The 23,705-nt window shown below is 36.2% G+C and overlaps 1 protein-coding gene across 4 annotated transcripts in view; it reads left to right on the plus strand.

Moving 5' to 3' along the window:
• Positions 1 to 23,705, plus strand: part of ARID2 (AT-rich interaction domain 2) — a 161,247-nt gene that overhangs the window by 97,018 nt on the left and 40,524 nt on the right. For 2 of the 4 annotated variants that reach the window (XM_070621117.1, XM_070621119.1), the window contains 10 exons: positions 2,243 to 2,309; positions 2,404 to 2,654; positions 2,982 to 3,078; positions 3,172 to 3,381; positions 4,240 to 4,407; positions 10,834 to 10,915; positions 13,092 to 13,226; positions 13,887 to 14,083; positions 14,340 to 17,203; positions 19,703 to 19,816. In XM_070621117.1, coding sequence (XP_070477218.1) covers positions 2,243 to 2,309; positions 2,404 to 2,654; positions 2,982 to 3,078; positions 3,172 to 3,381; positions 4,240 to 4,407; positions 10,834 to 10,915; positions 13,092 to 13,226; positions 13,887 to 14,083; positions 14,340 to 17,203; positions 19,703 to 19,816 — 4,185 coding nt within the window. The remainder of the gene's footprint in view (positions 1 to 2,242; positions 2,310 to 2,403; positions 2,655 to 2,981; positions 3,079 to 3,171; positions 3,382 to 4,239; positions 4,408 to 10,833; positions 10,916 to 13,091; positions 13,227 to 13,886; positions 14,084 to 14,339; positions 17,204 to 19,702; positions 19,817 to 23,705) is intronic. The other 2 variants (XM_070621118.1, XM_070621120.1) reach the window with 1 other exon arrangement.

A 23,705-nucleotide genomic window follows, 5' to 3' on the forward strand; every position in this document is an offset into this window, starting at 1 on the left:
CAGTGATCCAATTCTGGAAGGATTACAACATCTGTGACTGCTTCAAGAACCTTGCTTGGGCTTGGGGTGATGTCACCAAGGAGTGTATGAATGGCATCTGGAAGAAGAAACTCAAGAGGTTCATCCGTGACTTCAAAGGATCTGCCAAGGATGAGGAGCCTACAAAAATCAACAAGGCTGTGGTTGAGAAGGCGAACAACTTTAACCTGAGTGTGGATGTGGATGACACTGAGGAGCTTCTAGCAGTGCTTCCTGAGGAATTGACTAATGAGGAATTGTTGGAACTGGAACAGGAACGCATAGCTAAAGAACAGGCAAGAGAAAAGGAAGCTGCGGAAGAAAAAGAAGAAGAACCCCAAGAAAATTCATAGTAAAAGGTTTAGTGGAAGCTTTTGAAGACTTCAACATGCTTCTTAAAAAGTTTAAAAACATGGACCCCAACAGTGAAAGTGTTTGATTAATAGAGAAGAGTGTTCGTGGTGTGTTATCTGCTTATAAGCAAATCTGTGATGAAAAAAAGAAACGGGCTAGCCTGGTGGCACAGAGATTGAGTTTGTATGTTCTGCTTTGGCAGCCTGGGGTTTGCTGGTTCAGATCCCAGATGCAGACTTGCGTACCACTTGTTAAGCCATACTGTGGCAGGCGTCCCGCATAGAAAGTAGAGGAAAATGGGCATGGATGCTAGCTCAGGGCCAGTCTTCCTCAGCAAAAAAGAGGAGGATTGGCAGCAGACATTAGCTCAGGGCTAATCTTCCTCAAAAAAAAAAAAAGGAAGAAAGAAAACAAGCAAACTACCACAGATATATTTCTGAAAAGAGTGACACCTCCTCAAGAAGAGTGTCAAGCAGATCCTTCAGGAGGTACTCTAGAAGAAGGCATTGGAGATGGCTTCATGGGAGGGCATGACTACCTATGCCCCTGAAGACCTTCCAGTGGGACAAGATGTAGAGGTGGAAGACAGTGATATTGATGATCCCAACCCTGTGTAGACCTAGACTAATGTGTGTGTTTGTGTCTTAGTTTTTAACAAAAAAGTTTAAAAAGCAAAAAATTTTAAAATAGCAAAAACGTTACAGAATAAAGACATAAAAAAGATTTTGTACATTTGTACAACGTGTTTGTGTTTTAAGCTAAGTGTTATTACAAGAGTCAAAAAGTTAAAAGAAAATTGAAAAGTTTATAAAGTAAAAAAGTTACCGTAAGCTAAGGTTAGTTATTATTGAAGAAATAAAAATTTTTTTTATAAATTTAGTGTAGCCTAAGTGTACAGTGTTTATAAAGTCTACACTAGTGTGCAATAATGTCCTAGGCCTTCATATTCACTCACCACTCACTCACTCACTGACTCACCCAGAGGAACCTCCAGATTTGCAAACTCCATTCATGGTAAGTGCCCTATACAAGTGTACCATTGTTTGTGTCCTCTACTGTGTTTTTACTGCACCATTTCTATGTTTAGACATGTTTAAATCCACAAATACTTACCATTGTGTTACAGTTGCCAACAGTATTCACTACAGTAACATGCTGTACAGGTTTGTAGCCTAAGAACAATAGGCAACACCGTATAGCCTAGGAGTATAGTAGGCTATGCCATCTGGGTTTGTGTAAGTACACTCGATGATGTTTGCACAACGACGAAATCAGCTAACGACGCACTTCTCAGAACGTATCCCCATCGTTAAGCAACGCATGACTGTACTGTGATTGTGTGCAGTTTACTAATGAGATTAATAACTATCAATTTCCAAGTACTGATGAGCATAAACACTATTTCTAGATATGTTCCATAGCTATAAAGTGACCTGAAAATATCTGTAATGCATATTGATAACAATGTCACAAATACTGCTGATATTACTGTGGTTTCTCGTCTAACATTCAGAGATGAAGAAAATGCTAAGCAAATGCTAAACTTTAGTTAGAAGTTAATGAACATAAAGATGTCATTTTCTCTCCCCATTCAAGTTCACAGATGCTCTAATTTCTTTCGTAGAACTTTTAGGGATCTTTGGACCCCAGGCTAAGAACCCTGGGTCCATAATGATAGTTTATTATGTTAGTACCTTAAACTGTAGAAAATCAAGCATGTATGTCAAAGAATTAAATATGTAGAATATAATGATATCTACATAAACTAAAAAAAAGTAGGAATATTATAGTTTTATAGTACGTGTGACTATTTTTAAAGTAATAGTTGTTTCAAGTTGTCAGAATTAAGTGTAATAATTTCTCATTACAGTTTTGGAAAGATATTGTTGACGATAATGAAGTACGTGACCTCATTTCTGACAGAAACAAGTCTCATGGTAAGTCAATGAGAAAAAATTTTAAATAACTTTGGAATATTAATAGTATTAAATGAAATGGCATTTTAAGTAAAATATGTATTTTCTGTTATAGAAGGTACTTCAGGAGAATGGATTTGGGAATCTTTATTTCATCCACCTCGAAAGCTGGGCATTAATGATATTGAAGGACAACGGGTACTTCAGATTGCAGTGATTTTGCGAAATCTTTCCTTTGAGGAGGGCAACGTTAAGCTCTTGGCAGCTAATCGTACCTGTCTTCGTTTCCTCTTACTTTCTGCACATAGTCATTTTATTTCTCTAAGGCAATTGGGCCTTGACACGTTAGGAAATATTGCAGCTGAGGTAAGCATGTGTCAGTAACTTAAAACAGTTTTCATAGTTAGCAATATTTACTTTAAAATTTTAGGATGTGGCATTATTATATTTGCCATTTTTACAATATTAAATGCTTACATATAGTTTTTGCCTAAAGTGGTATTATAGAAGTATCACACACTTTTGTGGACAAAAAAGAAATATTTGAAATGATGCTCCAAATTTAGTGATGGCTGTTCTCACAGTAATTACATTTAAAGTTATGCAGCATTGTTCTGTTCATTTTTATTAAGTTTGAAATACACAGCACTGGAAGAAGCCTACCTAAATGATAGTGTCGTTTGTTTTTTCCAGCTTTTATTGGACCCTGTTGATTTTAAAACTACACATCTGATGTTTCATACTGTTACAAAATGCCTAATGTCAAGGGATAGATTTTTGAAGATGAGGGGTAAGTGCTCACTTATGTTTCTCATTCTCTAAGTATGCAAACTTTTTGTCATCTGTTAAAAAACACATACATGTTTGTGTGTATGCTTTTCAGGCATGGAAATTTTGGGAAATCTTTGCAAAGCAGAAGATAATGGTGTTTTGATTTGTGAATATGTCGATCAGGACTCATACAGAGAGATCATTTGTCATCTCACTTTACCTGATGTGCTGCTCGTAATCTCAACACTCGAGGTGCTATATATGCTCACAGAAATGGGAGACGTAGCTTGCACAAAGATTGCAAAAGTAGAAAAGAGCATAGGTAAGACTAAACCCAAGAAAAGTTTGTTTTCTTTATTGTGGAAAAAATATTTATTGTGGTGTTATAGAAAGTCACAATTGATATTTGGAGTTTGTTGTTTATTTTGGGGAGTCCTTACACTTTCAGACACACTTGTTTACATTAGTCTTTCTGCCTGTTTTAGATGAGCCAAGAAAATTCTGTCATATAGAGACCAGGGTATATGTGGCTGTCAGTAATCCTTATTCCTTCTCTTTATTTCTTTGACTATATATCAAATTTGAAATCAACAAAACTGCTATGTGACTCTGTGTGGAGTAGGTCTTTCTGTTTCATATGGTCAGCTGCTACTATTAAGCAACTAAAACTGAGTGAAACAAGCTTCCTTCTCTTCCTAGAAGTTGCTGGTAGTGGTACTGTCTTTAAAATCATGAACTCTTACCTTCTTAGTGGATTGTCAGTTTTAAACATACTTACTAAAGCATATCGTGTTAGCGTTTTACTCAGTGATTCAAATGATTTCTTTCTTTGGTGTGAATACTGAAGTCAGAGTTAATAACAACTTGACTTAAAAAGTATTATTATTGAGAAATTAAGGTGTCACTTTGCTTATCAGTGGTTCTTAAGTCTGGCCACACATCAGAATGACTTGGAAAGCTTTTTAAAAATAAAGATACCTAACCCCAACTCCAGAACGACTAAATCAGTCTTCAGAGAGTAAGCCTAAAAATCTTCTTTAAAGATCCACAGGTAATTCTGATGTACAATGATTAATAGACTGGCATTTGAGAAGCAGTATTCTGTACACCATGTTTTTCAGCAATGTGATTGTTTTATAATATTATTGATGAATAACTATTGGTTTTTAATTTATTTTAGACATGTTAGTGTGTCTGGTTTCTATGGATATTCAGATGTTTGGCCCTGATGCACTAGCTGCAGTAAAACTCGTCGAACATCCAAGCTCCAGTCATCAAGTTTTATCTGAAATTAGGCCACAAGCTGTAGAGCAAGTCCAAACCCAGACCCATGTAGCATCTGCCCCAGGTTAGTGTTTTTACATAATCTTTTTCAGTATGATTTTTGGTGTGTAAGATTTAATGCTAAGGATAAATTGAAATATGCAGTACAGGGAACTGGTATGTTACAGTAGAGTAGGCTAAAGGAGTACTCGAGGATGTACTTTTAATTTCTTAGATATTATATGTTCTAGGAGCAGCAGGATCACGGTGAGCACAGAAGAAGAACAGTATAATAGAGAAATGAAGTTGGAAAGGATTGAGAGTGTGGGACATTAGATATTCACAACTGTGAGAGCAATAAGAAGTGACCCAATGGGCTTCTTATTTGTGATTTTGGTCATTGGAAATTGATACACCAGGACTAGATTAATCATATCTTACGTTATCATTCTCTCAGATGGTCATCAGAATACCTAAGTGTAACACCCCCAATACTCCTAAATCTTGGGCCAAACACCACAGAATCAGACCCTAGGATCACACACGTGCATATATATACAAACACATCCACGTGTGTATACCTGCACTTGTGCACCCTTCCTAGGGTTCCTTAGGTCAATTCTGTGTAACTCAGATATCTTTAATTAGAATTCAGAACTGACTAATAACCAGCATTCTCTTCAGTCCTTGGACTTCTTTCTCCTGGCTCATTAGGAGTCATTTTTATATTTTATTATTCTCACCCTTCTTGTAGAGTGCCTTCTCCACCTTCATTTGTCCTAACAAAAACAATCCATCTTTCCCCTCACCTGCTCTCCCACCGTTCCCAAGACGTTTCTCTTTCCTTGTACTTTTTTAAATGGAGGATGCTCATTTTCTCAGTTGATCCTACCTCTCACTTTGCAGTTAATGTGGAGACTGTGCGATATGAATTTCTTCAACTTCTTACCCCTTCACTTAGAAGCTTATTAGTATCTGAACTCATTGTCCTTCTGCTTCACCTTGTCTCAGGAGGAGATGTTAACTTCTTACTCTGGGCTCTGAGTGTTGGCTTTCCTCTTTCCTCATTCCTGTATCTTAAACCTCTCTTTCTTTACCTGCTTCCTTTCAGCATAGAAATACACTCAGATCTTTCTCAACATCCCGCACTACCCTTAAAACAAAAATCTCGTTATCCGTAATCTTTACTACATCCATTTAATCACCAGATCTTCTTGAGTCTTCCTAAAGACAGTCTTCCATTGCCAGTTCACACTCTCATCATGTCTCTCCAGCTTTCTTGTTCTCCTCTCATTTAATCATGGTCCCAGTCTCTCTTCTACTTTAACCCATAGTACCAAAATTATGTACTCTATTTAAGCAAAGTATGTAATATATATAAAATATTTCATTGATTTCCGTTATGTCCTGCTGACATATATAGTAGAGTTGTAATATATGTGCATTTAACTTACCTGAATTCAACTAACAGAACTGAGCAAATAATAGAAGTCATGAAAAAATTAGGTAATTTTTGACTGCTAATCTACTCAATGAGCTTTCACCCACAGGCAACAGATGTTAAACAGCCGGTGCATATTGGGGAATCAATGGTCAGAATATTAAGTTTCTCAACCTTGGAAAAGAAATGAAACAATTCATATTGCCAGTTAAGTGGATGGTGGGGATTTGTTCTTATCCTCAAAGAAAAAACTGGAGATTAAATTAATTGAGGGCCATGGGGAAACTGTCCAACAAAGAGTTAGAAGAATTAATAAATTGTCAGTAATCCACTGAACTATAAGGGGCCATTTGAAGAATATTCAGGGGTCATTCTGATGAAAGCTACCATCTTTTGCCTTATCACTGACCTGTGATCTGAACAAATGAACCTCCCTAAGATTTGGTCCTCATTTGGCAAATGGACAAGATGAAATATTGAGAGTCGGTGCCTTGCTCATATATGTAGTAATTAATTAAGAGAGGTGAGAATAGACTTCTAAGGGGCTGAAAGAGTTCATTTTTGAGCTGGTCAGTACTTTATTACTTGCTCGTCATGAATGAGAGCTTTTAATTTTCTGATTAGTTACCATTTATAGTTTAGCTTTTTTCCCCTATAGTTTGTTTAATACTGCTTTCTTATGGAATGGTCATCTTCAAACTTGTTTCTCACTTTCCCTCATCACTATGAAAACTTATGTAACCTTTGGCCCATTTTTAGGTTGACATCTGAATTTTTCATCATAGTTTAGTTGCACATAATGTTTTTTATGTCTATTAAATTGACATCTTTTTTTTTTTTTTTTTTTGGTGAGGAAGAGTGTCCCAGAGCTAACATCTGTGCCAGTCCTCCTCTGTTTTGTATGTGGGCTGCCACCACAGCATGTCTTGATGAGCAGTGTGCAGGTCTGTACCCAGCACCTGAACCCATGAAACCTGGGCCGCCAAAGCCGAGTGTGTGAACCTAACCAGTATACCACCAGGCCGGCCCCTAAATTGACATTTTAAAATAAAAATTATAGCACTTTTTGTGGAATCCTGATACTTAACCATCATCCTTTTAGAAAATACACACTCAATATGAAATATTATATAATATCCTTCTTTCTCCTTGAACTCATAATCATCCATCCTATCAATACTTCTCAGCTATAAATTTAGACATTTTAATTTAAAATTTTTCAATTTCCTGTTACCCATAAAGCTCTAAGTATTTAAAATTTTATTTTATCATTACAAGTTTTAGTAATAAACAGTACATCAAACAATAGTAAATACATTACAAATTTTTATAATTATTAAATAAAAAGTAAAATTGTTGGAAGTGCATCTCTTAATGAGATGAACAAGACTTTTTTCCCTAGTTCTCTGGAAAATATTGCTCCAGTGTGTGTCTGAATGAATAATTTTTGTTCCTCGAATGAAATTGGGTTCAGCATCAAGTGTCTGTTTTTCTTTTTTATAGATGTAAGTTGGAAATCTAGTTCACATCAATAAATAGATAAGGATAGACCTTATAATTCCTTGATCTACATCAGAATTTCCCCAAATTATAAAAATTATATTTAATGATCTTCTGACTTGAGTTCTTTGATTTTGTTGAAATCAAAGAATTGACAATACTTGACTCTCAAAAGTGTTTGTTGCCCAGTCATCAGAGACATTTATTTTTAAGTTTATTGAAAATATATCAAAAAGATATCAGTAAGATTGGCTGTAAGTTATACTTTCTAGTCTTTTACTTAGATGCACCTTGTTTAATCTAATATATTCAGGAAGTGTTAGCACAGTGGTTCTCAAACGTTAGAGTGCATCAGATCACCTGGTGGGCTTCAGTGCTGATTTCTAGGCTCCACCTCTGAGCTTCTGACTCAGTGGACCTGAGATTTTTCATTTCTAACAAGTTCACATGAGATGCTGATGCTGCAGGTCAGGAGACTATACTGTGAGGACCACTAGGTTAGAAAAGTTGAAATATTGTTTTTTTCCAAGCCCAATACAATGTTTTTTTGATAAAGTGCTTTTATTGTGTGCTTTGAATACATATTTGTCAAAACCTTGGTGCTACAGATTTACCTCATTCAATTATGGAAAATGTCTGCCACGTAACCTAACTAATAAAGTTAGTCTTTACAAAAGTATCTTGCTTAGGGGCCAGCCCAGTGGCATAGTGGTTAAGTTCGTGTACTCCACTTTGGTGGCCTGGGGGGTCACGGTTTAAGATCCCAGGTGGGGACCTACATCCCGCTCATCAAGCCATGCTGTGGCAGCATCCTATGTGCAAAATAGAGGAAGACTGCCACAAATATTAGCTCAGCACCAATCTTCCTCAAGCAAAAAGAGGAAGATTGGCAACAGATATTAGCTCAGGGCCAGTCTTCCTTACCAAAAAAAAAAAAAATCTTAATTAGCCTCACTTGCTGTTACTTAGAAAAAAGTCCAACTTTATTGTTAAATCCAAGAAAGCATGTTAATATGTGTTCCCCTGACACCTTCCTTACTTCAGAATTCTAAGACAGTTAAACCTGCCATGAGTTTGTCATCTGAATGAACTAAGATGCCACCACCTTCAATATTTCTTGAAAATATTCTCTGTACTTTACTTACACAGATTCACCTCAAAGTAATGCCCTTGCAGGACATTTGGTCCTGTCCAAAACATCCATAAGACATTTGGTCCATGCCAAAAGATCCTTGATATTTGGTTCTGTCCAAAACCATTTGGCATGGATCAAATATGTTCATGGACGTTTTGGACAGAACCAAATTTCAAGGACCTTTTGGCATAGGCCAAATGTCTTCTGGATGTTTTGGACAGGATCAGATGTCTGCTAATCAAGTAATGCACTCTTTGACAATAGTTGAGGGATAGATGAGGGAAGGACATTAAGCAAAAATTGTCATTACTCTATAATATATCTGAATTCGGAATACATCAAAGGGCCAAAATACCCAATTTCTAATGCTCAACACAGCCCTTAACTATAATATATAAAACATTGGGATAGACAGGAAGCCCTACCATAATACCTTGATTAAAGGAGGCTTTGTGAACACTAATGTTTCTAATTCTCCCTTTGGTGTTCCAGAGGTTTTTACACTATAATAATAATAGCTAATATTTATGTAATGCTTACTGTGTGCCAGACATTGTTTTAAGTGACTTACATATGAACTCCTCTAATCTTCATAATGACTTACGAGGTCAGTGTACTGTTATTTTTCCCCCATTTTATAGATAGAGAGGTTAAGTAACTTGCCAGTGGTAACACAGCTACTGAGTGATGGAACTCTAGAGGCAGCCTCCCTGGCTTCAGAGTCATGCATTTAGCCGTAATCCTGCAATGGTATAAACGATGTGTGAGAGTTAAAACTTTCTGTTCCAAAGTGAGAAAAGAGCGATTATCAAAGAGGAGGTGATGTTGTCAGGCAAAGCAGTTTTAGGAAGGAATATATACAAAAGTTGAGTATCTGGAAATTGATTCCTTTTAAAGTATAAGTGCTTTAGTATCCTTTGGAATGTCTTCTGATATTCTGAGGGCGATGCTTCTCAGTGTGTAGCCACTTTTATAGTAATTATATCTTTCCAGTTTATATTCTTAATTTAATTGTGGCTGCATCATTCTTCTTTACACTTTGCATGTAAAGTTTCTCACAATTTCTAATGTTTCATATAATCAGTTGTTAATTGATTGAGATTTCAGTCTGAGTAGGCTGTATGCTCACAGTACAATTGGTGAAGATAAGGGAAGAAAATTTCCCTTCAGGCCCTAGAAAGGTATTTTCTGCAACAGTGTCATTAAGTCAGGAGAAGAAAAGACAAGCTGGAGTTGCACCAGGAAAATAATTTTGGTTTTAATTATTATGTTCTGTTAAGAAGCAGCATATCACAGTATGGCCTCTGAAATGTGACACACCTGGAATCAAATTCAGCACTCCTGAAAGAAAGTTTTCCAGCTGCACCCAGCTCTGCTATCTCTGTCATGTATTTCTTTGTGAACTTAATCCCTGAGCTTTAGTTTTTTCATCTACAAAATGGGGATAATTAAATTTAGACCTATATATAAGGTTAAGACAAATAATGTAAATGTAAATGGCTTAATACAGAGTAAATGTTTATTAAGTGGCAGCTATTAGCTGTTATCCCAGTGGAAGCCTGGAGGTGCCTCATTAAACAAAGGTTAGGATTGCTTCAGATCATTCAAAGATTTGGCTGTGCTGTGGCACTCCTCTAGTTCCAATAATTGAGAAATGCATTTGTTCTGTTTGAGGGTTCTGAAAAGTTTTGCTAAAATGTCATCTGAAAAAAAGTGGGTACATTTTATAAGTTTAAAAACTATAAAGTACTGCTGATTCAATGGTGAAACAGTTAAACTTTAAATTTTATCTATAAATATGTAAGATTCGTGTTTATAACTTATCACTATGTGACTGTCTATTATCTCATATTTTTCATGTTTGCATTAGTTTCTTTGTATATAACATAGCAGTTCAGCTTTTTGTTCATCTTATCCCAGAAATTTTATATATGCCACTTATAGTTAATACTAATTTTTAAAATTCAGAAGTAAAGTTATTTCTGATGCAGTCTGCTTCTATAACTAAACTGAGAGATGCTGATTTACTGATGTGTTGAGCTGTGTGACCTTGTGCTAGTTATTTTGATCACTTTGAGTCTCCGTTTGCTTTTCTGTACCCCCCTCACAGAAGAATTAAGAGAGATAATATATGTAAAGTATTTAACTCAGTGTCTGACCCATGGGAAAATTAGTTTGTTTTAGAGACGTAATCCATTTTATTGTTATTATTCGAATGATTGTGAGGTTTAAAAAATCGTTCATAAAAGCATCTAAGTGCCTAGTATAATATGTGCTCCATTATAGGTTTCTTTCTCAAATTTGTCTATTTTCATTATGTTTATACATCTTTTTAAAAGATATTCATTGGGTATATTAATTGGTTCAGCATCCATGAACTAAATTCAGTGACTAAGTTTTAAAAAATGCTGTAGCTAATGTATTTTTTCCTTTAGCTTCCAGAGCAGTTGTAGCACAGCATGTTGCTCCACCTCCAGGAATAGTGGAAATAGATAGTGAGAAGTTTGCTTGTCAGTGGTAAGTGGTTTATTTCTATTAAGGCTTTATCCTTGGGAAGAATAAAGCAAAAGAGAAAAGGAAATGTATTTCAACAGTCATCCAGAAGGATTTATTCTGTATTTCTCTTTAGTTAGAGTAGAATATCACTTATAGAAAGAAAGGACAATATAAAATCACTTCACCTGTGTTTTGGAATAATTTGAAAGAAATATATTCATCAGAATCTTCAAAATTAAAATAGTCTTTGACTAGAATTTCATTATTATACCGCTCAACTTCTTTTCAGAGTAAAATTTGTGTTAAAAGTTTCTCTGACTTTGCAGAAAATAAGGTTTGTCAGATTATGGAATTTGTTTTTCTTAAATTAATGTTTTTGGGCGCTGGCCCCCTGGCCAAGCTGTGGGGTTTGCCCACTCCGCTTCAGTGGCCTGGGGTTTCACCAGTTCATATCCTGGGCACAGACCTAGCACTACTCATCAAGCCATGCTGAGGTGGGGTCCCACATAGTAGAGCCAGAAGCACCTGCAACTAGATATACAGTTATGTACTGGGGGGCTTTGTGAGTAGAAGAAAAAGAGAAAAGATTGGCAATAGATGTTAGCTCAGGTGCCAATCTTTAAAAAAATAAAACTGAAGTGGACTAAAAAAATAAAACCAGATTTTGTTGTTAAATGTCCCTTCTTTTTCATTAAAAGCAAAACTTCTTGTTCACTGCTCGTTAAGTTTTCCTTTTTCTGGGTATTAAGGGGAAACTAACCAAGTGATAGAATAGCCAATGTGCCTACATTGACATAGGAAACTTGAAAGTAATATTTTCTTGAGAAGACTGAGTAGTCATATCTCAGCCGCTTTCTGAAAAACTAAATGTAGACTTATTTAGATTTCATTTTGTCATGGGTAGTTGCCTCTACGTTGTTTATGAATTTCAACTTAAATTCTTTAGAAGATTAACGGATTGAAATGTAAGATCATTTTCCGATGATGTATCACTTTTAAAAGTTTCTTTCCTTGATCCCTTTTCTCCCATTCTGTAACATTATTTGTCTCCCATTCCATGCTCCTGTCACTCTGTGTCCCATGTTTTTGGTGCTTTCGTATCTTTGTTCCTGTGACAATTTTCTCTAGACTTTCCCACTTTGCTTAAATCAGGTTTATGGTTTTAAATATCTCTGATTATTTGCTTTTTCCTCATGTTCTATATTGTTGTACCTTGACCCTTTACACTTGATGAGTCTCTTCCAATAATATTTGGAAATGTTTATCTTTTACGTTGAAACCAAAAAAGTTTTTTGTATCTAGTCTTTTTGAAAATTAGGTACTTAGAAGATTATGAAAGTTGGAAAAAAGTATGTACTACATCCACTGTAAAATGTGTCTGTGAATATAGACTTGGTCTTATAAATCCCAGTTTCACATTTCTGCCAGTTCTGGGCGGGAGGAGGAGAGAATCATTTTATGCTTACTTTATCATAATTGTTATTTGATTCAGTCTGTAAGAAACAGCTGTAAGTCAGCCTGTTCTGTATATAGTGAGTCCTAGAAAAAGTCCTGTAAGGATAATGAGACCCCCGATTCTAACTTATAGGTGAAGGTGACTTTATGAAAGAAAAACCCTGAAGTTTGAATGAGTTTGTAATGGGTTAGGAATAGAAGTCTCTGAAGTGGGGGAGAGGGAGTGTGCAGCATGGGAAGTATTGTTTTAGGGAGGAGCTGAAAGCTTGGGCAAGTTTTTTCCTGAAGGAATTTGACCCAAGAGCCAACAAAAGTTTAACTTTAGTTCAGTTTTTCCTCTATTTTCCACATCTCTAAAGCTCATATTTGGGAACTTCTGTTATTTTTTTCATTATTACAAGACAAGAACCTGAGTAGATATTCACTGAATATAACTATTTGTTGTAGAATATTTGTTGCCAACAGACCAACCCTACTCTCGCTGGAATGTGAACACAGTTTTTATGTTAGTTAATGATTTTTTATACTAAAATAAATAGGATTAAATAGTTAATCTCTTTTGATTTGATATAGTCTGTCTAAAACCTAGGATGTATTTTTGCTAATAACATGAGATAGTGAAATTTGATTAATAGGTCTAATTATTAGTTTATAACATTTCTTTCAAATGGCTTTAGGATATTTAAATATAGACTCCCCTATAGTATATTGCATAATGCCATTTATTTTTCTCCTCTTTTAGGCTAAATGCTCATTTTGAAGTAAATCCAGATTGTTCTGTCTCTCGAGCAGAAATGTATTCTGAGTACCTCTCAACTTGCAGCAAATTAGCTCGTGGTGGAATCCTAACATCAACTGGATTTTATAAATGTCTTAGGTAGGATGCATCGTTCTTAACTTTAAATAAAGTTAATTTACATCACTTACAACACCTCTTGCTCTTTAGAGAAAATACCAACTATCTAGATCTACTTTTAAATATCTCCACTACTTTGAATTTCATATGGTTAGGTTGTAGTATGGTGGAAGTTTAAATACAAGGGAATTTTGGAAATCTCATCTGGTGTTTGCATTTGAGAATTATGAGGTTTATCAAAGAAAGAGAAGGAACAAATTAAGTTTACTTTTTTCCTGTCTACTTTTTTCCTATGTTAAAAGACATGACCTTTACCCTTTTAAATCATGAATAATAGTCTATATAATAATACTCTGTCTTCATATAGCAAGGCTTGATATTTTGAAAAGTTCACAAAATAGGCATAGCCTAGATGCAACTAACTATTTTGTTTCTTATATATGCAGTAGAATTATTTAAAACCCAACAATGTTAATAAATATTGATTTTAAAAGTTGGAGAATTGAACTTTTATATTTCTTTCTTTGCTTCCCACCCTTGCAGAATATAACTATAGGAATCATACTGGTTCATACATAAGTAACAGTGAATATACTGCTGTTGTTCATGTAAACATTGTTAGAAGTTAGTGTTTTTGCTAGTGTACTTGTTATCAAAACTGAGGGTGTGTGTACTTTACAGAACGGTCTTTCCAAATCATACAGTGAAGAGAGTGGAGGATTCTAGTAACAACGGGCAGGCGCATATTCATGTAGTAGGAGTAAAACGGAGGGCTATACCACTTCCCATCCAGATGTACTATCAGCAGCAGCCAGTTTCTACTCCTGTTGTTCGTGTTGATTCTGTTCCTGATGTATCTCCAAGTCCTTCACCTGCAGGTATTAATTTTTATTGTGTTTTAAATACTACTAATTTAATAATAAAACTAAATAAAAACTTACATACATTTAAAATGTAACTTTTCCTTGTTTTTCCAGTAGCATTTTCTTGCTTGTTCTTTTGTGTTATCATGTGATGCAAAGTTGTTAGATGTTAATTTCTTAAAGCTATTTTCTCTTGCATTAAGTAAAATAATTCCTACATGCAGGTTTTCAGTCATTTCATTATGAATTTTCACTTTTCCCCCGTTTTCAGGAATCCCTCATGGACCACAAACTGTAGGAAACCATTTTCAGAGGACTCCTGTTACCAACCAGTCTTCAAATTTGACTGCAACACAAATGTCTTTTCCAGTACAAGGTGTTCATACTGTGGCACAGACTGTTTCAAGAATTCCACCAAATCCTTCAGTTCATACCCACCAGCAGCAGAACGCTCCGGTGACTGTCATTCAAAATAAAGCTCCAGTTCCTTGTGAAGTCGTTAAGGCTACAGTAATCCAGAATTCTATACCCCAAACAGCAGTTCCTGTTAGTATTTCTGTGGGAGGAGGAGCTGCTCAGAGTTCTGTGGTTCAGAATCATAATACAGGGCCACAACCTGTTACAGTTGTGAATTCCCAGACACTGCTTCACCATCCATCTGTAATTCCACAACAGTCTCCATTACACACAGTGGTACCAGGACAGATACCTTCTGGCACTCCCGTTACAGTAATTCAACAAGCTGTCCCACAGAGTCATATATTTGGCAGAGTACAGAACATACCAGCATGTACTTCTACAGTTTCACAGGGTCAACAGTTAATCACCACATCACCCCAACCTGTGCAAACTTCATCTCAACAGTCATCAGCTGGGAGCCAGCCACAAGATACTGTTATCATAGCACCCCCACAGTATGTAACAACTTCTGCATCTAATATTGTCTCAGCAACTTCAGTACAGAATTTTCAGGTAGCTACGGGACAAATGGTTACCATTGCTGGTGTTCCAAGTCCACAACCCTCCAGGGTAGGGTTTCAGAACATTGCACCAAAACCTCTCCCTTCTCAGCAGGTTTCGTCAACGGTGGTACAACAGCCTATTCAACAACCACAGCAGCCAACTCAACAAAGTGTAGTGATTGTAAGCCAGCCAGCTCAACAAGGTCAGACTTATGCACCAGCCATTCACCAAATTGTTCTTGCTAATCCAGCAGCTCTTCCAGCTGGTCAGACAGTTCAGCTCACTGGACAACCAAACATAACTCCATCTTCCTCACCATCGCCTGTCCCAGCAACTAATAACCAAGTCCCTACTGCCATGTCATCTTCTTCCACCCCTCAATCACAGGGACCACCTCCTACTGTCAGTCAAATGCTATCTGTGAAAAGGCAGCAACAGCAGCAGCATTCACCAGCACCCCCACCACAACAGGTACAAGTACAAGTTCAGCAGCCACAGCAAGTACAGATGCAAGTTCAGCCACAGCAAACGAATGCAGGAGTTGCTCAGCCTGCTTCTGGTGAGTCTAGTCTGATAAAACAGTTGCTGCTTCCAAAGCGTGGCCCTTCAACTCCGGGTGGTAAGCTTATTCTCCCAGCTCCACAGATTCCTCCCCCTAATAATGCAAGAGCTCCCAGCCCTCAGGTGGTATACCAGGTGGCCAATAACCAAGCAGCAGGTTTTGGAGTGCAGGGGCAAACACCAGCTCAGCAGCTATTGGTTGGGCAGCAAAATGTTCAGTTGGTCCAAAGTGCAATGCCACCCGCAGGGGGAGTGCAAACTGTGCCCATCTCGAACTTACAAATATTGCCAGGCCCACTGATCTCAAATAGCCCAGCAACCATTTTCCAAGGGACTTCAGGCAACCAGGTAACCATAACAGTTGTGCCAAATACAAGTTTTGCAACTGCAACTGTGAGTCAGGGAAATGCAACTCAGCTTATTGCTCCAGCAGGAATTACCATGAGCGGGACCCAGGCAGGAGTCGGACTTCAGGTGCAAACACTTCCAGCCACTCAAGCATCTCCAGCTGGACAATCGTCTTGTACAACTGCTACTCCCCCATTCAAAGGTGATAAAATAATTTGCCAAAAGGAGGAGGAAGCAAAAGAAGCAACAGGTTTACATGTTCATGAACGTAAAATTGAAGTCATGGAGAACCCATCCTGCCGACGAGGAACCATGAACACCAGCAACGGGGATACAAAGGAAAATGAAATGCAAGTGGGAAGTCTTTTAAATGGGAGAAAGTACAGTGACTCAAGTCTACCTCCTTCAAACTCAGGGAAAATTCAAAGTGAGGCTAATCAGTGCTCACTAATCAGTAATGGGCCATCGTTAGAATTAGGTGAGAATGGAGCATCTGGAAAACAGAACTCAGAACAAATGGATATGCAGGATATCAAAAGTGATTTGAAAAAACCTCTAGTTAATGGAATCTGTGATTTTGATAAAGGAGATGGTTCTCATTTAAGCAAAAACATTCCAAATCACAAAACTTCCAATCATGTAGGAAATGGTGAGATATCTCCAGTGGAACCACAAGGGACTTTAGATGCCACTCTGCAAGATACTGCCAAAGGTGATCAACTAGAAAGAATTTCTAATGGACCCATATTAACTTTGGGTGGTTCACCATCTGTGAGCAGTATACAGGAGGCTTCAAATGTGGCAACACAGCAATTTAGTGGTACTGATTTGCCTAATGGACCTCTAGCTTCAAGTTTGAATTCAGATGTGCCTCAGCAACGCCCAAGTGTAGTTGTCTCGCCACATTCTACAACCTCTGTTATACAGGGGCATCAAATCCTAGCAGTTCCCCACTCAGGATCCAGAGTATCCCATTCTCCTGCCCTGTCATCTGATGTTCGGTCTACAAATGGCACAGCAGAATGCAAAACTGTAAAGAGGCCAGCAGAGGATAATGATAGGGAAACAGTCACAGGAATTCCAAATAAAGTAGGAGTTAGAATTGTTACAATCAGTGACCCCAACAATGCTGGCTGCAGTGCAACAATGGTTGCCGTGCCAGCAGGAGCAGATCCAAGCACTGTAGCAAAAGTAGCAATAGAAAGTGCTGTTCAGCAAAAGCAGCAGCATCCACCAACATACGTACAGAATGTGGTCCCACAGGTAAGTCATTCTACTATGACGTTTCTCCTACAAAAATTCTGATTTTTAAATATGATTTTGGGGGAAATGTACTGTTTTTCCATGTCTTATTTTGGAAAGTTAGTGGTATTAGCTCATCAGTGTACTCAAGCTGTCGTGCTCTTTAATTTTTCTCTGACTTGGTAATACTAAACAGTTTTCAATTGTTAACTTTTGCACATGGTTTAAAGAATCTTTCTACGTTGTTATAGACCCAAATTAGTAATTTTGTAGACCCGAGATAGAGAAGCACTTGTAATCTAACATCTTTTGGAGAAGTTTTAAAATGTAACTTAGTCTTCTTTTGGATTGGGCAGGGGGCATTGTTAAAAGTACTCCAAAAGGGAATTTCTATATTTGATTTTGACATGAATGTGTTTTTGTGCCTCTTTTCACAGTACTTTTCTAAAAAAGATGAATCCCATAAGAACTTTATTAAGTGGTTCTTGTTATATTTATGTATTGAATTAGTTGCCTTTATTCTTTAAAAAGTATGATTACTTATAATTTCAATTTGTTTCAACTATTTTTATATTCTTCATTTTTATTTCTCACTCCTCTACTTTACTATGTTTCTCCTGTTCCCTTTTTATACCTACTATTCCATCTCTGCGTATGTTAGTAAATAAAAGTGTTCTTTAGGATCAGTGCTACTGAATTGAGGGTCCAGTCAACCTGTAAAAATTTTGAGGACAATCTTAAATGCTATTTCCACTGAAACTAGGGGTTCACTTAATGATTGTGTTGCACCTATTTCCTGGATTACTTCTCCTTCACACTCTCTTTCTTAATTCCTACATAGCCAGAAACTTCTGTAACTGTTGCCAACTCTGATAGCATTCTTCTGGCTTGGGTTTCTTCTCTGTGCTTGTGATGATGACGGCAGATCTATGGCCATTGTTGGCATGGGTACCAAATCTTGATGAGGGGGACAGCAAAAAGGAAGATGAAAGAACAGAATCCCTTGCTTCACAACAGTTCATCGACTAATATGCATCTTTCTTCATGTGTATGGATAAAGCTAGACAGTGCTGGTCTGGGGGTACAGTGAGATTTTAATTCATGTGTTAGTATTGGTTAGATCTATTTCAAGGTGCCTAAATAGATTGTCTTCTTTAGTGGATATTATGTACATGGCAATGATTAATACTGCATTTTGATGGAAAATACTAAATCATTTTTACTTGTTTGAGTTTTTCATTTATTAAACACACTAAAAATGTTTTTAAATAGTGCAGTGTCTAGCATTTAGTAAGCATTCAGTAAATTGGGTTTTATATTTTTTCTTATATTTAATAATTTGCTGATTCATCTTGCTTATGTGCCTATCTCTGTTTTTTCCTCCTAAATTCCTTTATAATCTTAAATAGTTATAATAGACCAAGCCAAATTAGAGGAAAACTCTATTACTATGAAATCGTTTCATTAACTGTCATTTTTGTATCATTAATCTTCCAGTGTGATTATATTCAATAATGATACCTATAGTAACAAAAAACGAATAATAATACTGCCTAAGATTAGAAACTGTGCTAGGAACTTTGCGCTAAAGCATTTTCTCATTTAATCCTCACAGCAACTCCATTAGGTAAAAACTGTGATCTTTGTTTTTGAGATGAAGTCCCAAGATGCTAAATAACTTACCTAGGGTCATCAACTAATATGAGGTGGTGCCAGGACTGAGACCTGGGTGTGTGTCTGAAACCAAAACTCATGCTCTTAACCCATTTCTCCACTATTCTGAAAGATTTCTTTGTGAAGTTCTAGAAAGCCCTCTTATATCTAACATATTGATTATTTCAACTATTAGATTATAGGATGTCAGTTCCACTAAATGATAATTTTAGGACATTAATGCTAAAACTCTTTACTTAACACATTGGATATGTATGCATCTAATTCACACCATAAAATTAATGTATTTTATTCCTAATCTGAAAAATGTGAGCTAAACTTAATGTGTTCTCCTCAAGAATGTAGTTTGTTTTGAATAGCTACATTCTTTAATTCTATAATTGGTGTTTGGCATGTAGAAATTTAAAACTTTTCAAAGAAAAAGAGACATAGCATGCATGGTGTCTATAAGAATGAGAATCAAAAACGAGGGTTCTTCTGTATAGAGCTTAGCACAGTGCCTGCTGCATAGTTAGGCACTCAATAATGGTGCAGGTGTATTTTCTGCTCCCATGTAGGCTAAAGTGCCTATAAAGGCTAAAAAATGACCAGCTGTTCAAGACGGCATTATAAGTTTCCTTTGAGGAGTAGGCTGTTAGGCCTTCTTAAGAGCCTGCTAATAGAAAACCATTTTCATTGTTGCCCAGATTCTTTACATTTCTCTACCTACTCTTAAAGTTGCATTTTAGACCTTGGTTTAACACCGTTTTATTCACTGTTTTAATTGGTACCTTAAAAGGGTAGATGAAACAGAGGATTTTTAAATGTGATTTTTCAGCCAAATCTTGTTATTTCCACCATTTCAAGGGGTCTGGGAATGTTAAGAAGTCACCTGGACCCCAAGAAGGGACTTCCAGACGTACAGAATGCTCAGGGCTGGAAAGACTGCAGGGGAATGTCCCTGCTGAGAGTGGCCAACAGGTAATCCTTCCTAACACCATTACTATGTCATTTTTTTCCCCCTGATTTTGTTCCTTCTCGCTGCTGTTAATCAGCTGTATTAATTTCATTACAGAAAAAAATTAGCAACAATAAAGGAGAAAGGTATATAAAAGTAAATTATATAACCATAGATTTTGTATTTAGTATTTAGCTGGTAGGTCATATAAGTACAAAATAAATTGTACCTACGTAAAGGCAAATTTCTATATTTGTTTGTAGCTGCTTATTTTCAGTTTGTTATATTTGCAAGTTAAAGTGCAACATGCAGGATATTGTTTCTGAAAGACCTACCATTCGTGAATTGCTCTCTCCTGGAGGCATAAAGCTAGATTGGCATATAAACAAGTAAAAATTAATTAAAAATGAAAGAAAATTAGTTACAAATACTCACCTAAAGACTTGGCTTTTCCAGGAGCGTGTAAAACACATGTTGAACATACCTATATTGTTAATCCCATGGCCTGGTAACATGCCAAATTCTTGTATATAAAAATAGTTTACTTAAGGATGTGCCTATTTGAGGTATTTTATATATGCTGCCCCCTCAGTCCCCTGTCCTTCACATGAGTCAGACCTCATGTGCTCCTGTGTAACGCTGTGAATATTGATATTCTCCTGGTCCCTTCCCTTCTTGATAAAGATTTGAAAAGTTACTCAACCCATCAGAAAGCAGATCTTTAGCCTCAAGGGGGCAGCATTTAGTCAGAGCCACTGAAGATCATTTTAGCAAGAGCCAAGAGAATATCATTTCAGTGTTTTTTAAAGAGTACTGCTGCTCAGATCTGTAGACTAGTGGCACATTGTAATAACTAAGAAAGGTGTTACCACTAAACAGAAATTTTTTGTTTACATTTCACTGTGTTCTTACAAGACAGGCTTGTTTTGTATTGATGATCTAGATAAGAGGAAAAAACCTGGTAGTTTAAGAAAATGAGGGAATGTTAGAACAGAAGGAGCCTTAGATATTATCTTGTCTAAAACTCTCATTTTTAAGAGCTGAAATAACTTCCACATTCACAAACATCTCTTTTCCAGTGATTTCTATTATTGTCTTAATTCTGTTCTCTAAAGATCTGTACGTTTAGACTAAGTATAATCTCTTATAGCATATTTAGAGTAAATCTAATTCTTGTTCCTTATAAACATTTGAAAGTATCTCTCATTACTTACTTCTTCTTTAGAATACACTTTCCCAGTTCCTTAGGTGTCATAATGTCTGGTCTATTCATCATTATATTTACCTTGACCAGTTATTTCCATTTTATAAGTGGCTTTCAAAATGTATAGTTAGAAGTGAACACATTATTTCATTACTACTTAGTAAAAGAGTTTGAGAATAAGTTATGACTTTGTAGTTTTTCTAACACCAATTGAAATGTTTAAATTGTAGTCTTATTCTAAGGTTTTTAAAGTTTAATATTAATAAGAAAGTAAGGATTTAAGAGCCTCAACTCCTCTCTCATATCAGAAAATATCTTAAAATATCTTATTCTAAGGTTGGTTTGTTTGTTTTGTGAGGAAGATTCTCCCTGAGCTGACATCTGTTGCCAATCCTCCTCTTTTTTTTTTTTTTGCTTGAGGAATATTAGCCCTGAGCTAATGTCTGTGCCAGTCTTCCCCATACTTTGTACGTGGGATGCCTGATGAGCATGGTTGATGAGTGGAATAGGTCCAAACCTACGAACCCCGGGCCACTGAAGCGGAGTGCATGGAACTTTAATCACTCAGCCACGGGGCTGACCCCCTATTCTAAGGTTTTTAAAGTTTGATATTAATAAGGGGTGCCAGCCCCGTGGCTGAGTGGTTAAGTTTGCACGCTCTGCCTCGATGGCCAGGGGTTTCGCTGGTTTGTATCCTGGGTGCTGATGTGGCACTGCTCATCAGGCCATGCTGAGGTGGTGTCCCACATGGCACAACTAGAAGGACCCACAACTAAAAATACACAACTATATACCGGGGGGCTTTGGGGAGAAAAGGGAAAAATAAAATCTTAAAAAAAAAAGTTTAATATTAATAAGAAAGTAAGGATTTAAGAGCCTCAATCCCATCTTATATCAGAAAATATTATCAGTGTAATCTAGAATTTTCAGCCATAATTTACTCTTGAAAAGGTGATAAAGGAAAGCAATATTGTAATTTCTTATTTAACAAAAAAGCAATATCTTTGCCAAAAGTAAAAGAAATCACAGAATTGTTTCATATTCTTTGTGTAGTTTTACTTTTCTGATCACCCACTGCTGGAGTTGTGTCTTTTTTGTTTTGATTAAAAAAAAACTGATAGAAAAAATTAGCTCTTCTTCAATAGAGTAGAGTGATGATATAGAATATTCCTGAAGAGTAATCATTCCAAAAAATTCAACTTTGAAACCTACTTTTACTTTTACATTTGAGTTAGGATTATGGCTAATGATCTGGTAATTCACAGTAAACAACGTTTAGAAAAATTAAACTTTTACATCCTAGAAAGATATATTTTGTATTCACTTGTGAAAGACCTAATTCTTAAAACATAATTAATTTAAATGGTGTTTTGAAAAGCATGCAGTACAATACAAACAACCTACTAAAAGTTAGTTTTCTTGAAGCCAGCCTGGGTGCCTGAGTGGTTAAGTTTGCATACTCCGTTTTGGTGGCCCAGGGTTTGCAGGTTTGGATCCCAGGCACGGACCTAGCTCCCCTTGTCAAGCCAGGCTGTGACGGCATCCCACATAAAATAAAGGAAGATTGGCAATGGATGTTAGCTCAGGGCCAATCTTCCTCACAAAAAAAGAAGAGAAAGTAGTTTTCTTAAAAGAAATATACAATTTTTAATATAGAAGGAGACCTAAAAGTATTAATTCCTGTGGTCAAAAAATTATGAGCCTTGGAATTTCTCATTTGGTACTTCTGTAAGTACTTTAATTCTTTTTATTTCATTGATGTATTTAGCTCTAATTCTTTTGGTTGTCATTTGTTTAGTTTTTATTGTGAAATTTTTCCAACTTACACAAAAGTAGGGCCAGTAAAGCCCCCTTGTATCCTAGCTTCAAATATTATCACTATCTTGCCTTTCTGGTTTCATCTATTCCTCACCAACATCATTTTTTTTTCCTGGAGTACTTTAAAGCAAATCTCAAACATTATTTCATTTCACCAATAAATACTCAGTATATATTTTTCTAATAAAGTACTTTTAAATATATATAAATATATATATCCACATTACTAAATAACACCTAACAAAAATAGTAATTTCTTAATATTATCTGCCACCCAGGTCATGTTCAGTTCCCTAGCTGTCTTAAAAAAAACTTTTTTTAAGCAAGTTGTTTGAATTAGCGTGCACAGGTTTCTACACATTGCATTTGGTTACTATGTCTTTTATTCATTCTTAATTTAACAGCCCACATTAACTTCATTCATCCTTGCCACATCTCTCATTAACATTTGGGGTTAAAATATCCTATGATTCCCTGTTATTAAATTTTCTGTGTGACACCAATAAGAGTTACACAATGAAAGAAAGGTAGGATAATGATTTGTTAGCACTTATAAAAATAAGCTTAATTTGCAAATATATGACAAAAGAGTCAATAAAATACCTAATTTAAATGGTAGTAGTATAGGGAACCAGAAGGTTCATTTTGAGGGAATTTGATACCACTGACAAATTTACTGTTTAGTTAAAATTCTGGGATATTTGTAACTTGTCACTCTGCAGTATTTGTATTTAGCCGAAGCTGATCTTCTTGGTTACTCCCACTTATTAGAAGTTCCTGAAGGTTTAATGCAGTATTTTCATTTCAAGGAAACAGTTTGACTGATTTTCTTGATAGGCTGATTCTCATGTTATCTTCCTTTCCTTTCTCTCTCCTCTTTTTTTTTTTTC

The sequence above is a fragment of the Equus przewalskii genome, chromosome 5 (assembly GCF_037783145.1).
Source record: "Equus przewalskii isolate Varuska chromosome 5, EquPr2, whole genome shotgun sequence".
In the NCBI taxonomy this organism is placed as follows: domain Eukaryota; kingdom Metazoa; phylum Chordata; class Mammalia; order Perissodactyla; family Equidae; genus Equus; species Equus przewalskii.